The following is a 14,854-nucleotide window of genomic DNA, read 5'->3' as shown; positions in this document are numbered from 1 at the left end:
GTTGCAGTGAGCAGAGAATGTGTCACTGTACTCCAGCCTGGGCAACAGAGTGAGACTCCAAGAGAAAAAAAAAAAGAAAAGAAAGAGAGAACGGAAGGAAGGAAGGAAAGAAGGAAGGAAGTAAAAAAAAAAAAAAGACACTCAGCCGCCAGTGCACCCACACTCCCAGAGGAGATCCAAAAGATGAGTCAACACACAGAGTTCTGGTGCCTACCAAGGTGAGGTTTTTATGGTGGTATAGAGATTGGTGAGTTTCAGAGCCAGTGTGTCCGGTCTAGTCCCTCCCCTTTCCCTAGCCCAGCACAATTCCCTCCATTGAGGATCCACATCACCTCCAGAGGGAGGAGGTAGGGGTCACACCCCCCCCATAGCACCAATCTGGATAGGCCACCCCCTGATGAAACAGAGCAAGCAGTGCCTTCCACAAAGGGGGTAAATGGGGCTAAGAAGGGGGAGGCCTTTTCCTGTGGGAGACCAAGAGTAGCACCATTTGCAGAAAGAAAGCTGGGGGGTAAGGGAGGCACATAGATGGTGGCAGAGAGCTGAGGGGTCCTGGCCTCTCTCCCCACCCGGCAATATGCAGACAGTGCCGTGCCTGTGCGTGTGCCTGTGCGTGTGCCTGTGCGGCTGGAGAAGTCTTTGGACTGCAAACCACCCAAGAGGTGAGGGAGCCCCAGGTGCCCCGAACCATGTGGGGTAAAGTCAAGGTAAGTGCATGTCTGGAGGGCTGGGGTGGGAAGTGGAGGCAGTTCTGGGGCACAGAGATTGTAGGCAATGAGAATGGAGAGGCATGAAGTCCAGGAGCAGCACAGCCTAGAGGGTAGGGGTCTAGAATGGGAAGACTTAAGACTGAAGGAAGGAATTGGGGTAAGTTTAGTGGGGTGGGAAGCCCAGAATAGATTTAGGAGGGTGGGGTCTGGAATTAGAAAGTTAAGGTTAATAAGATTCCGAACCAGAGGAATCTTTAGGGAAAAGTCTAGATTCCATAATCAGAAGCATTTGGAGGCTGAATTATAGAACCAGAAGAATTTGGATCTGATATCAAAGACAGCTGGAAGCTGTGAGGCTTAGAAGCAGAGGAATTTATAGAATAAGGCACAGAATCAGAAAAAGCCTGGCTGGGCTCAGTGGCTTATGCCTGCAGTCCCAGCACTTTGGTGAGGCCAAGGAGGGAGAATTGCTTGAGCTCAGGAGTTCGCGACCAGCCTGGGCAACATGGCGGAACCCCGTCTCTATTTTTTTTTTTTTTTTAATAAAAAAAGGAAAAACAAAAGCCTAAAATCTTGAGTTCTAGAACCAGAGAGATTTGGGGACCATAAGATCTAGAATCAGAAGGAGTTGAGGGTGGTAAGATCTAAAACCAGAGAACTGTATAAGGCAAAGTCTAAAATCAGAAGATATTTGAAGGCTGAATTCTAGACCCAGGGTAATTTGGAGTCAGATCTTGAGTGAGCAGGAGCTGGAAATGATGAAGTCTAGAGCCAAAGGAACTTATGGAATGAGGTCTAGAATCAGAAGGCACTTGTAAGTCAGTTCTAGAACCAGAGAAACAGCAGATCACCAGATCTTGAATCAGAGGACCCTGGAGGTAGCACTGTCTAGAAGTTGTGTAGTCTGGAACTAGTGAGTGGTGCAGGTCATGAGGTTCAGAATCTAAGAGAACTAGAGCATTGTCTGGTTCTAGAAGAACTGGTTATTATAAGATAAGGACAGGGCTGGGCATGGTGGCTCATGCCTGTAATCCCAGCACTTTGGGAGGCTGAGGTGAGCAGATCACTTGACGTCAGGAGTTCAAGACCAGCCCGGCCAACTTGGCGAAACCCTGTCTCTACTAAAAAAAAAAAAAAAAAAAAAAAATTAGCCGGACATGGTGGTGGGCTCCTGTAATTCCAGCAACTTGGGAAGCTAAGGCAGGAGAATCGCTTGAACCCAGGAGGCGGAGGTTGCAGTGAGCCTAGATGGCACCACTGTACTCCAGCCTGGGCAACAGAGAGAGACTCCATCTCAAAAAAGAAAAAAAAAAAAAGAAAAAAAAGATAAACACATCAAACTCTCTGTACTTGTTTTTGATGAGGGCAAATGAGTCTTGTGTATAGAGAACTGCAGAAAAATAAGCTGAACCTCATAAGGTCTAAAACAAAAGTGATTTAGAAACTAAGAAGTCCAGCCAGGCGTGGTGGCTCACTCCTGTAATTTCAGCACTTTGGGAGGCTGAGGCGGGTGGATCAGTTGAGGTCGGGAGTTCAAGACAGCCTAGCCAATATGGCGAAACACTGTCTCTACTAAAAATATAAAACTTAGCCGGGCATGGTGGCACACGCCTGTAATCCTAGCTATTTGGGAGGCTGAGGCCCAAGAATCGCTTGAACCCAGGAGGTGGAGGCTGCAATGAACCGAGATTGCACCACTGCACTCCAGCCTGGATGACAGAGTGGGACTCTTGTCTCAAAAAAAAAAAAAAAAAAAAAAAAGAGAGAGAGAGACTGACCAGGCGCAGTGGCTCACGCCTGTAGTCCTAGCACTTTGGGAGGCCGAGGCAGGCGGATCACAAGGTCAGGAGATCGAGTCCATCCTGGCTAACATGGTGAAACCCAGTGTCTACTAAAAATACAAAAAATTAGCCGGGCATGGTGGCGGGCACCTGTAATCCCAGCTACTCAGGAGGCTGAGGCAGGAGAATGGCGTGAACCCGGGAGGCGGAGCTTGCAGTGAGCCGAGATCCTGCCACTGCACTCCAGCCTGGACGACAAAAAAAAAAAAAAAAAAAAAAAAAGAGAGATATTAAGAGGTCTGGATTTGGAACCAAATATATTACCAATCAGGAGGAGTGGAACCAACAGGAAGCTTGGCGTTGTGGGGTTCAGAACCAGAGGAAATCACTGAATATAAGATCTGGAACCAGGGGGAGTTGGAGGGTGTGAGATCTAGAACAAGAGAGATTAATTTATAGGAAGAGGTCTAGAACCAGAGGAAGTTAGTGAATTCTAGAACCAAAAGAATCTGGGAGTCATAGACTGTAGAGCCAGAGGGAATTAGAGGTTGCGAGGCCCAGAACCAGACAATTTTTGGGGACCGTGAGGTTTGAAAACAGGCAGAATGAGAGGTTGGTGAGGTCCAGAACTAGAAAGAGCTGAAGATGGTGAAATTTGAAGCAGAGGGATTTTAGAGAATGTGAGTCCTAGCTGGGCACAGTGGCTCACGCCTGTAATCCCAGCAATTTGGAAGGCTGAGGCAGGTGGAGCACTTGAGGTCAGGAATTCGAGACCAGCCTGGACAACGTGGTGAAACCCCGTCTCTGCTAAAAATACAAAAATTAGCTGGGCATGGTGGCACATGCCTGTAGTCCCAGCTATTTGGGAACCACTGAGGCAGGGGAACCACTTGAACTCAGGACGTGGAGGCTGTAGTAAGCCGAAGTTGCACCACTGAACTCCAGCCTGGGTGACACAGCAAAACTCTGTCTCAAAAAAAAAAAGAAAAAAGAAGAAGAAGAAGGAGAGGAAGAGGAAGAGACGAAGAGGAAGAGAGGAAGAGGAAGAAGAGGAAGAGAAAGAGGAAGGAGGAGGAAGAGGAGGAGGTCTAAAGCAGACCACATTGGAGGTTGTGTGGTCTAGAACCAGTGCAGGTCAGAGGTTATACAGTCTGGAACTGGAGCAGGTTGGAGGTTGCATAGTTTGGAAGCAGAGGAAGTGGAAGGCTGCTCCTGAAGTAGGAGGACCATGAATGAAGTCAGTGTCCAGGCAAAGCTGGGGGCAGCAGGAAGCCCAGAGTGGAAGGGGCAGGCAGGGCTGGCAGGCAGGGCTTGGGGGGCTTTGGCCTCAATTAGAAGTCGCTGGGAGTAACGTCTGGCCCAGGGCCTCCCCCCACTGACACCTGAGGAGGGGGGGAAGATCAGAGTCCCACATTCTTACAGACCCCAGGCAATTCATCATGATTAAAAACCATATCACGAAATTGACAAAAATAAAAATAATAACATAAGGATAGAAGGAAACGTGATCACACTGACCTGTGGATCATTGTTCTCCCCAGAACCTGGAAACACAGATATGACCCCCTGCCAACCCTCCCCACCCCTAATTCCCCAAAATAAAGCCAAGAGAGGCAGAGAAAGGGATAATGAGGTAACCAAGTATTGAGAACCCCAAGAGAAATCCTGAGAGGAGGAGGAGGGAGCCAGGGACCCCCTCCCAGAGGTCACTGAGCTGAGACTACCCCAAAGAGCCCCCAGACTGGGAGCAGGCAGAGGGGTGAGGGCTGAGGTAGGCCCGAGGTGGGCAGGGGGCACACAGAGAGGAGAGGGGCCCCTCTCCTGGCATCCCCATCCTGTGCGTTGGCTGCCGGCTTGGAGTGTGGTTGAGGTCCTCTCTGGGGGAGGAGAAGGCAGATGGGGAGAGGAGGCGGCTCAGTCGGCTTGGGCCGAGCCTGCCGTTGGCTGGAAGTGGTCCCTGGGCTGGGTAGTGTCCTCGTCTGAGTACGGAGAGAGCAGTGAGGAGCCCAGGCCTGCAAAGATGAAAGATAAATCAGAGGACAACCATAACCCCAATGTTTGAAATAATGTTTAAAATCTGAAGGAAATAGAACACTTGAACAAAGGATTTTTAGTAAAGTAATTTTACTTTTGCACAGAGGGGTGCCTCTTTGGCTAGTTACCAGGAGAGCACGCTTGAACAAAGGGGCACGAGAGCCTTTATTTTTGACGCAAGTCTTGCTTTTGTACTTTTTTTTTTATTGGCTGGGGTCGGGTTATACAATTTAAACTAATTTCGGTTGGCTAAACATTTGATTTGTTTAGATAAGATGGGCACGTTAAAGAAAGCGGAGAGGAAAGGGGAAGCGGTGTCCGCAATGAGTTAGAAAGTTAGTCCTTTTTTTAAATAAGGAAAGGAACGTGAGCTGGTATTGATAACGCCTGGTATTGTGGCGTGTCTGGGCATTCAAAAAAGGCAAAAAGGAAAAAAGGAGAAAAAGGGAAAAAGGCGGTGGGGAGAGGTACTATGAATGAAAGAATAAAAGATTGGTTGGATTATTTGAAGAGAAACCTCATCAGATCCCACACCAACCCGTCTCCCCTTCCTGGGACTTAAAAGCCTGGGTGGTGAGGGAGGCCTGCCTGGATTCAAACGGCAGTGACATCTTGGGCACGTTCCGCTCTTTGAACCTCTCTGGGGTGTTCAGGACTGCAGTGAAGAACCTGAGTCCAGAGCCAGATGCTGCCCTAGTTTGAATCCAGGTGTTGATATTTACTTGCTGTGTGACCTGGGGCAGGTGACTTCACCTCTCTGTGCCTCAGTTCCCTCATCTGTAAGATAGGCTAATAACAGCACCTCCCTCTTGGGCTGTTGTAAGGAATAAATGAGTAAATCTATGGAAGGTGCTTTGAACCATAACTAGTACTGGTGAAAAAGCAGTTAAGTCAGCTGTTGTTACTTGGGAAACCAGGATACTCACACGTACTTCATTTATGAGAGTTTATTCATTCAAAACATATTTACTGTCGGGCGCGGTGGTTCATGCCAATAATCCCAGCACTTTGGGAGGTCAAGGCAGGTGGATTACTTGAACTCAGGAGTTCAAGACCAGCTTGGGCAACATGGCGAAACCTCGTCTCTACAAAACATACAAACATCAGCCAGGCATGATGGCACATGGCTGTGGTCCCAGTTACTTGTGGGGGCTGAAGTAGGAAGATTGCTTAAGCCCAAGAGGTCGAGACTGCAATGAGCCATGTTTGTGCCACTGCACTCTAGCCTGGGTGACACAGTGAGAACCTGTCTTAAAAACAACAACAAAAAAAACCCCCGACACATTTACTGAGCACCTACTTTGTGTCAGGTACTGTGCCAGGTGCTAGAGAGACAGCAGTGACCAGGATGGATGAATCTCCCTGCTCTTGTAGGACCGACATTCCAGTGAGAAGCACCAATTGGATCAGGTACATACAAGATTTAGCACAAAGCTAGACACAGCACAAGTGCGTGAATCTTAGCTCCTCATTCACAAATATGTGCTGTGAACTTCCTCTATGCTCAACCACTGCCCATCCATGTGCACAAAGAAGAGTACAGCAGGGACCCAGACACCCCTGGCCCCCGCCCTTGAAGGCCTCATACCCAAAGGAGAAGACAGACAGTCATCAAATGATGACCCAAAGGCCTGTGTAATTATGGACTGTTATAAACCATTAGCACATGAAATCAGGGAGGGCTTTGTATAAGGAGTAATATTTGATTTGAGATCTAAAGGATGTAGTAACATGGCAAAGAACAGAGGGAAAAGTATTCCAGGCAGAAGGATCAGGATATGCAAAGGCCCTGAGGCAGCCTCCTCGAGCAAGGTGACTTTAAAGCCATCACAATGCCCCACAGAGTCTCCATGCAGTCAGCCTTCACCTTTCTCTCCTCTCTGCTTCAGCTACAATGGCCTTGCTTTTCCCCAAATAAGACAGAGACAGCCAGGCATAATCTCAGCACTCTGGGAGGCTGAGGCAGGAGGATCACTTGAACCCAGGAGTTTGAGACCAGCCTGAACAACACAGCAAGACCTCTTTCTCTACAAACATTTAAAAATTAGCTAGACATGATGAAGTGTACTTGTAGTCCCAGCTACTCGGGAGACTGAGATGGGAGGATCGCTGGAGCCCAGGAGTTCAAGGCTGCAGTGAGCTGTGATTGCACTACTGTGCTCCAGCCTGGGCAACAGAGCAAGACCCACCCTGTCCCTCCACCCCCAAAAAAGACAGATACAGTCTCCACCTAAGGGCCTCTGCACTTGCTGTTCTCTCTGCCTGGGACACTCTTCCCCCTGATATCGTCAGGACTCACCCCAGGTCTTTGCTCAACTATCACCTTCTCAATGAAACCACCCTGATCATACTGTTTAAAACTGAAATCCCCTACTCCAAACTCTTTTTCCTCGCATGCATCATTTCCCCTGTTACGCTTATTTTTATCTCCCCCTCTTTTTTTGTTCATTTGTTTGTATTTTTATTTTTTGAGATAGAGTCTTGCTATATTGCCCAGGCTGGAGTGCAGTGGTGTGATCTTGGCTCACTGCAACCTCCGCCTCCTGGGCTCAAGTGATTCTCCTGTCTCAGCCTCTCGAGTAGCTGGGATTATAGGCACCCGCCACTGCGCCTGGCTGATTTTTGTATTTTTAGTAGAGACAGGGTTTCACCATGTTGGCCAGGCTGGTTTTGAACTCCTCACCTCAGGTGATCCGCCTGCTTCAGCCTCCCAAAGTGCTAGGATTACAGGCATGAGCCACCGCACCTGGCCTGTTTGTTTAAATAGAGACAGGAGCCTGGTGCGGTGGCTCACGTCTGTAATCCCAGCACTTTGGGAAACTGAGATGAGCGGATCACTTGAGCTCACGAGTTCAAGACCAGCCTGGGCAATGTGGTGAAACTCTGTCTCTACTAAAAATACAAAAAAAAAAGAGCCAAGTGTGCTGGTGCCCACCTGCAGTCCCAGCTACTCGGGAGGCTGAGGTGGGAGGATTGCTTGAGCCTGGGGGCACGCAGGCCGCAGTGAGCAGACAGTACGCCACTGCACTCCAGCCTGGGTGACACAGCGAGACCCTTCTAAAAAAAAAAAAAAAAAAAGAGAAAGCCTGTAATCCCAGCACATTGGGAGGCTGAGGCAGGCGGATCACGAGGTCAGGAGATCAAGACCATCCTGGCTAACGTGGTGAAACCCCGTCTCTACTAAAAATACAAAAAATTAGCTGGGCAAGGTGGTGGGCGCCTATAGTCCCAGCTACTCGGGGGGCTGAGGCAGAAGAATGGTGTGAACCCGGGAGGCAGAGCCTGTAGCAAGCCGAGATCGTGCTGCTGCACTCCAGCTTGGGTGACAGAGTGAGACTCCATGTCAAAAAAAAAAAAAAAAAGGCCCGGGCGCGGTGGCTCAAGCCTGTAATCCCAGCACTTTGGGAGGCCGAGGCGGGCGGATCACAAGGTCAGGAGATCGAGACCACAGTGAAACCCCGTCTCTACTAAAAATACAAAAAATTAGCTGGGCAAGGTGGTGGGCGCCTATAGTCCCAGCTACTCGGGGGGCTGAGGCAGAAGAATGGTGTGAACCCGGGAGGCAGAGCCTGTAGCAAGCCGAGATCGTGCTGCTGCACTCCAGCTTGGGTGACAGAGTGAGACTCCATGTCAAAAAAAAAAAAAAAGGCCGGGCGCGGTGGCTCAAGCCTGTAATCCCAGCACTTTGGGAGGCCGAGGCGGGCGGATCACAAGGTCAGGAGATCGAGACCACAGTGAAACCCCGTCTCTACTAAAAATACAAAAAATTAGCCGGGCGCGGTGGCGGGCGCCTGTAGTCCTAGCTACTCAGGAGGCTGAGGCAGGAGAATGGCGTGAACCCAGGAGGCGGAGCTTGCAGTGAGCTGAGATCGCGCCACTGCACTCCAGCCTGGGCAACAGCGTGAGACTCCGTCTCAAAAAAAAAAAAAAAAAAAAAAAAAAAAAAGGCCGGGCGCGGTGGCTCAAGCCTGTAATCCCAGCACTTTGGGAGGCCGAGACGGGCGGATCACGAGGTCAGGAGATCGAGACCATCCTGGCTAACACGGTGAAACCCCGTCTCTACTAAAAATACAAAAAAAAAATAAGCCAGGCGAGGTGGCGGGCGCCTGTAGTCCCAGCTGCTCGGGAGGCGAGGCAGGAGAATTGCGCGAACCCGGGAGGCGGAGCTTGCAGTGAGCGGAGATCTGGCCACTGCACTCCAGCCTGGGCGACAGAGCCAGACTCTGTCTCAAAAAAAAAAAAAAGAGAGAGAGAGAGAGAAAGAAAATAAAAATGTGAAAAGAAATAAATAGAGACAGGATCTCGCCCTGTCACCCAGGTTGGAGTACACTGGTGCAGTCACAGCTCACTGCAGCCTCGAACTCCTGGGCTTAAGCAATCCTCCCATTTCAGCCTCCCATAACTAGGACAACAGGTGCGTGCCACCACACCCACCTGGTTTTAAAAAATTTTTTGCAGAGACAGGGTCTTACCATGTTTCCCAGGCCGGTCTCGAACTCCTGGTCTCAAGTAATCCTCCCCTCCACAGCCTCCCAAAACACTGTGATTACAGGCATAAAACACTCACCCAGCCCTCTTGCACTTTTTTATTTGAGACAGGGTCTCGCTGTGTTGCCCAGGCTGGAGTACAGTGGCACCATCATAGCTCACTGCAGCCTTGAACTCCCAGGCTCAAGTGATCCTCCCACCTCAGCCCCCAGAGTAGCGGGAACTATAAGCATGCACCACTATGCCCGGCCAATTAAAAAAATGTTTTTAGGCCAGGTGCGGTGGCTCACACCTGTAATTTCAGCACATTGGTAGGTCAAGGCAGGCAGATCACCTGAGGTCAGAAGTTCAAGGCCAGCCTGGCCAACATGGTGAAATCCCGTCTCTCCTAAAAATACAAAAATTAGCTGGACACGGTGGCACGTACTAGCTACTTGGGAGGCTGAGGCAGGAGAATCACTTGAACCCAGGAGACAGAGGCTGCAGCGAGCCAAGATTTCACCACTGCACTCCAGCTTGGGCGAAAGGGCAGTGTAGAGACAAGGTCTCGCTATACTCTCCAGGCTGATCTCAAACTCCTAGCCTCAAGTGATCCTCCCACTTTGGCCTCCCCAAGCTTTGGGATTACAGAGCCACCTTGCCCAGCCTGCCTCTTGCACAGTTTCTCATACTCGTTTCTTTGTTACAGTCTGTCTCCTGCACTAGAATGTCAGCTCCGCGAGGGTAGAGATTTCTGTGTAATTTGTTCACAGTGAGTCCGCAGCCCCCGGAACCATGCCTGGTGCTTACAGCGTGCTCCATAAATATTTGTTACATGCATGAAGGAAAGAATAAACCGAACGACAGTGACTGTGGCTGAAACAGAGGGTGTGAAGCACAGCATGGTCTGAGATGTGGCAAAGACTGGACCCTACAGGGATCTGAATCCAAATGAGGAGCTTGATCTTTCTTTGACGGGCACTAGGGAGCCATAGAAGGGTTTTGAGCAGAGGAGGGCCAGGGTCCAATTCAGGCTCTGAAAAGATCCCTCTGGCTGATACCTGGAGGTTTCAAGTGAAGCTGTGCACTAGGAAATGACAGCTTGTCTCATGCTCTGTGGAGGGGCTGTGGGAAGCAGCATCACCACCATAGCCACATGGGAAGACATTTCCTTTAATTTGTTGTTGTTGTTGTTGTTGTTCATCTTAAACCATTTTTAGGCTGGGTGCAGTGGCTCATGCCTGCAATCCCAGCACTTTGGGAGGCCAAGGCGGGTGGGTCACCTGAGGTCAGGAGTTCGAGACCAGCCTGGCCAACATGGTGAAACCCCGTCTCTACTAAAAATACAAAAAATTAGCCAGGTGTGGTGGCATGTGCCTGTAATCCCAGCTACTCAGGTGGCTGAAGCAGGAGAATCGTTTGAACCTGGGAGGCAGAGGTTGCAGTGAGCCGAGGTTGCACCACTGCACTCCAGCCTGGACAACAGTGTGAGACTCCGTCTCAATAAATAAATAAATAAAATTAGAAATACAAAAAATAGGCCGGGCGCGGTGGCTCACGCCTGTAATCCCAGCACTTTGGGAGGCCGAGGCGGGCGGATCACAAGGTCAGGAGATCGAGACCACGGTGAAACCCCGTCTCTACTAAAAATACAAAAAATTAGCCAGGCACGGTCGTGGGCGCCTGTAGTCCCAGCTACTCGGGAGGCTGAGGCAGGAGAATGGCGTGAACCCGGGAGGCGGAGCTTGCAGTGAGCCAAGATCGCGCCACTGCACTCCAGCCTGGGCGACAGAGCGAGACTCCGTCTCAAAAAAAAAAAAAAAAAAAAAAAAAAAATACAAAAAATAGGCCGGGCGCGGTGGCTCAAGCCTGTAATTCCAGCACTTTGGGAGGCCGAGATAAGCGGATCATGAGGTCAGGAGATCGAGACCATCCTGGCTAACATGGTGAAACCCTGTCTCTACTAAAAATACAAAAAACTAGCCAGGCATGGTGGCGCACGCCTGTAATCCCAGCTACTTGGGAGGCTGAGGCAGGAGAATAGCTTGAACTCGGGAGGCAGAGCTTGCAGTGAGCCGAGATCGTGCCACTGCACTCCAGCCTGGGCGACAGAGTGAGACTCCATCTCAAAAATAAATAAATAAATAAAGTGTGATCATAGGCGTGCAGGCTCCAGAGACCTAGGCTCGGGCTTCCACCCCAACGGGCAGCTTTGGAGAGCCCCTGCCTCCCTTAGGGTCTCTCTTCCTCTCTTCTCCGCAGTGTCCATGAGAAGACAGAAGAGACAGGAGCTGCCATTTCCATCAAGGTCATCTCCAAGCACTGACAGTCCCCCAGCACCTTTGGAATGGCTCCATCCCTCTCACACCTCCCAGGGGAGAGGGTGCCCTGGGACTCTGGATACCCAGGTTGCTACTCACCCAGGGGCTCATTCAGGTCCAGGAGGTGGGTGCTGGGGTCCTGCAGCCTCCCTGGGGCTGGTCCTCCTGTCAGAAGGAAACTCTGTGGGAGGGAGAGACAAAGCCACCACCATTATCATCATCATCCTTAGTATCCCAGGAACGGCCGGGCTCGGTGGCTGTAATCATAGCACTTTGGGAGGCTGAGGCGGGAGGATCGGGAGGATCACTTAAGTCTGAAAGTTTGAGACCAGCCCGGGCAAGATAGTGAGATATCATCTCTACAAAAATTTAAAAATTAGCTGGGTGTGGTGGCAAGTGCCTGTAGCCCTAGTTACTTAGGAGGCTGAGGTGAGAGGATCCCTTGAGACCAGGAGTTTGAGGTTGCAGTGAGCTATGATCGTGTCACTGCATTCCAGTCTGGGCGACAGAGCCCCTATCTCTAAAAAAATAATAAAAATAAAATAAAATAAAAATAAGGCCAAGCACAGGGGCTCATGCCTGTAACTCTAGTGCTTTGGGAGGCCAAGGTAGGAGGACCACTTGAGGTCAGGAGTTTGAGATCAGCCTGGGCAACATAACGAGACCCTAGCTCTACAAAAAATTTTAAAAATGAAAGAAGCTGGGCACGGTGGCTCATGCCTGTAATCCCAGCACTTTGGGAGGCTGAGATGGGCGGATCATTCGAGGTCAGGAGTTTGAGACCAGCATGACCAACATGGTGAAACCCCATCTCTACTAAAAATACAAAAATTAGCAGGGTGTGGTGGCGCGTGTCTGTAATCCCAGCTACTTGGGAGGCAGAGGTAGGAGAATTGCTTCAACCTGGGAGGAGGAGGTTGTAGTGAGCCAAGATTGTGCCACTGCACTCCAGCCTGGGTGACAGAGTGGACTCCATCTCAAAAAAGAAAGAAAAGAAAGGAAAGAAAGGAAAGGAAAGGAAAGGAAAAAGAGAAAGGAAGGAAGGAAAAAAATATATATCCAAAGACAAGATGGCGCAGTGATTAAGGGCTACTGGGGTCCAGTGGCCACCCATCCGTGGTGTGACTTTAAGTCAGTTCCTGTTCAGTCATCCTACTTGTGTTCTTCCAGAGCCTCATTCCCCCTTCTCCTTCTTCCTTCTCCCGAGGACCTGTGCACAGGGACCGTAACAGCGTGCAACTTTGCTCTGTGTGATCCTGCTGGTTAGCTCACGGGAGATACCAGCAGGTGGGGTATTCATTCTTCCCTGTGAGTTGGCGGTGTCCCTCCCTGGAAGGTTTCAGCCCTCATTACCTGGACTCCACTCGCTGCAGGATCTGGTGACCACCCCACCCTGCACCTTCAGGCCAGGGCTGGTGCCCACTTCCCATGCTGTGCCCCAGGGTGCTGCACCAGCCTTGCTGATTTCCCTACGCTATATTAACACCTTTTTCAACAGTCCTGTTATTAAATTCTCCTCAACACTCCATCTGAGTGTGCTACCTTTCCTGTGCAGACTCTGATACAGTTGTTTAACCTCTTCTGTGTAAGTGTGTATAACAGTAACAAGAATATTTCAATAGTAGTTGTGGGGATTAAATAAGTTAATCATGCAAGGAATTTAGAGCAGTCAGTGTCTGGCACATGGTAGGCACTTAATAAGTGTAAGCTGTTATACATAGAGAGGGACTTTTTTTTTTTTTTCTGAGACAGAGTTTCACCCTGTCCTCTAGGCAGGAGTGCAATGGCGCGATCTCGGCTCACCTCCCGGGTGAGCAATTATTGTGCCTTAGCCTCCCCAGTAGCTGGGCCTACAGGTGTGCACCACCACATCCGGCTAATGTTTGTATTTTTAATAGAGACAGGGTTTCACCATGTTGGCCAGGCTGGTCTTGAACTCCAGACCTCAAGTGATTCTCCTGCCGCATCCTCCCAAAGTGCTGGAATTACAGGCGTGAGGCATTGCGTCTGGCCTGTAAACCGTTATATTATCAACCACATCTCATATTCAAACAACCCTTTTCAGAGTGAAGAACCAACGCACTGCTGGAAGCACTAGGGAGCCATGAAAGTTCCTAGAGGGAGGCCTTGCAGAAGTGACATAGTCCAGGCTGGCTTTTTTATTTTTATTTTTTTGAGACAGGGTCTTGTGCTGTCATCCAGGCTGGAGTGCAGTGGCACAATCATGGCTCACTACAGCCTTGACCTCCCAGGCTCAGGTGATGCTTTCACCGCAGCCTCCTGAGTAGTGGGGACTACAGGCACATGCCACCACACCCGGTTAACTTTTTAATTTTTTTTTTTTTTTTTTTTTTTTTGTAGAGACGGCATCTCACTATGTTGCCCAGGCTGGTCTCGAACTCCTGGGCTCAAGTGATCCTCCTGCCTTGGCTTCCCAAAGTGCTGAGATTACAGGCGGGAACCACTGTACCTGGTCCCGGCTTTTAAAAAGGGTATTGTGGTTGCCATTGTGCAGAATGAATAGTTGAGGAGAGACTGGAGGAGGGACGCTGTGGGAGGCTGCTTTTGTTTGTTTGTTTAGATGGAGTTTTGCTCTTTGTCGCCCAGGCTCGAGTGCAGCAGCAGGCTCACGCCGCCTCCTGGGTTCAAGTGATTCTCCTGTCTCAGCCTCCAGAGTAGCTGGGATTACAGGCATGTGCCACCACGCCTGGCTAATTTTCGCATTTTTAGTAGAGATGGGGTTTCACCATGTTGGCCAGGCTGGTCTCAAACTCCTGACCTCAGGTGATCCGCCCACCTTGGCCTCCCAAAGTGCTGGGATCACAGGCATGAGCCACCGGGCCCGGCCGTTTGGTTTGTTTTTGTACACCATTTATGGTCAGCCCAATGAGTGTCAGCTAAGGGCCTAATTTCGTTTAATCCTCATGGCAGTCCTGTGAGATGTAACTATTCCCACTTTCTGGATGAGGAAACTGAGGCTCCACGTGGTGATGTCACCTGCCCGAGGTCTCACAGCTACTGGGTGGCAGACCTGGGACTTGAACCCAGGTCAGTCTGATTCTAGTGTCTGCACTTTGAACTCTGCACTAGTAATCCAAGGCCAAGACCTGTTCTAGTTTGGGGAGGGGGTCCCATGGGAGCAGAGAAGCTTCCTGCAGATACCAGCCACATGCCATTTCTCCCCTTATGCTGCTTAGTTTTCCTTCTTTGCACTTACTGCTTTTTTTTGTTTTGTTTTGTTTTGTTTTGTTTTGTTTTTTTTTTTTGAGGGAGTTTCGCTCTTGTTGCCTAGGCTGGAGTGCAGTGGCACGATCTCAGCTCACCGCAATCTTCTCCTCCCGGGTTCAAATGATTCTCCTGCCTCAGCCTCCTGAGTAGCTGGGATTACAGGCATGTGCTACCATGCCCAGCTAATTTTGTATTTTTAGTAGAGATGGGGTATCTCCATGTTGGTCAGGCTGGTCTCAAACTCCCGACCTCAGGTGATCGACCTGCCTCGGCCTCCCAAAGTGCTGGGATTACAGGCATAAGCAACCACGCC

The 14,854-nt window shown here is 50.0% G+C and overlaps 3 protein-coding genes across 14 annotated transcripts in view; 1 reads left to right on the top strand and 2 right to left on the bottom strand.

Annotated features, from left to right (window-relative positions):
- PPP5C (protein phosphatase 5 catalytic subunit) overlaps positions 1–370 on the bottom strand; it is a 45,946-nt gene extending 45,576 nt beyond the window's left edge. Inside the window, exon 1 of the mRNA XM_050772214.1 lies at positions 361–370. The gene's annotated coding sequence lies outside the window, so the exon portion shown is untranslated. The remainder of the gene's footprint in view (positions 1–360) is intronic.
- Positions 1–14,854, top strand: part of CCDC8 (coiled-coil domain containing 8) — a 323,648-nt gene that overhangs the window by 61,777 nt on the left and 247,017 nt on the right. The gene's annotated exons all lie outside the window — the stretch shown is intronic.
- HIF3A (hypoxia inducible factor 3 subunit alpha) overlaps positions 3,985–14,854 on the bottom strand; it is a 47,958-nt gene continuing 37,088 nt past the window's right edge. For 6 of the 12 annotated variants that reach the window (XM_050772071.1, XM_050772074.1, XM_050772070.1 and 3 more), the window contains 3 exons: positions 11,413–11,494; positions 5,496–5,610; positions 3,985–4,503 (listed from right to left, as the gene is read on the bottom strand). In XM_050772071.1, the coding sequence (XP_050628028.1) occupies positions 4,212–4,503; positions 5,496–5,610; positions 11,413–11,494 (489 nt within the window). In that variant the 3' untranslated portion in view covers positions 3,985–4,211. Of the gene's footprint in view, positions 4,504–5,457; positions 5,611–11,412; positions 11,495–14,854 lie in introns of those variants that run through there. The other 6 variants (XM_050772076.1, XM_050772073.1, XM_050772081.1 and 3 more) reach the window with 3 other exon arrangements.

This window comes from Macaca thibetana, chromosome 19, assembly GCF_024542745.1.
Source record: "Macaca thibetana thibetana isolate TM-01 chromosome 19, ASM2454274v1, whole genome shotgun sequence".
In the NCBI taxonomy this organism is placed as follows: domain Eukaryota; kingdom Metazoa; phylum Chordata; class Mammalia; order Primates; family Cercopithecidae; genus Macaca; species Macaca thibetana.
This window is presented reverse-complemented; position numbering and strand designations above follow the sequence as displayed.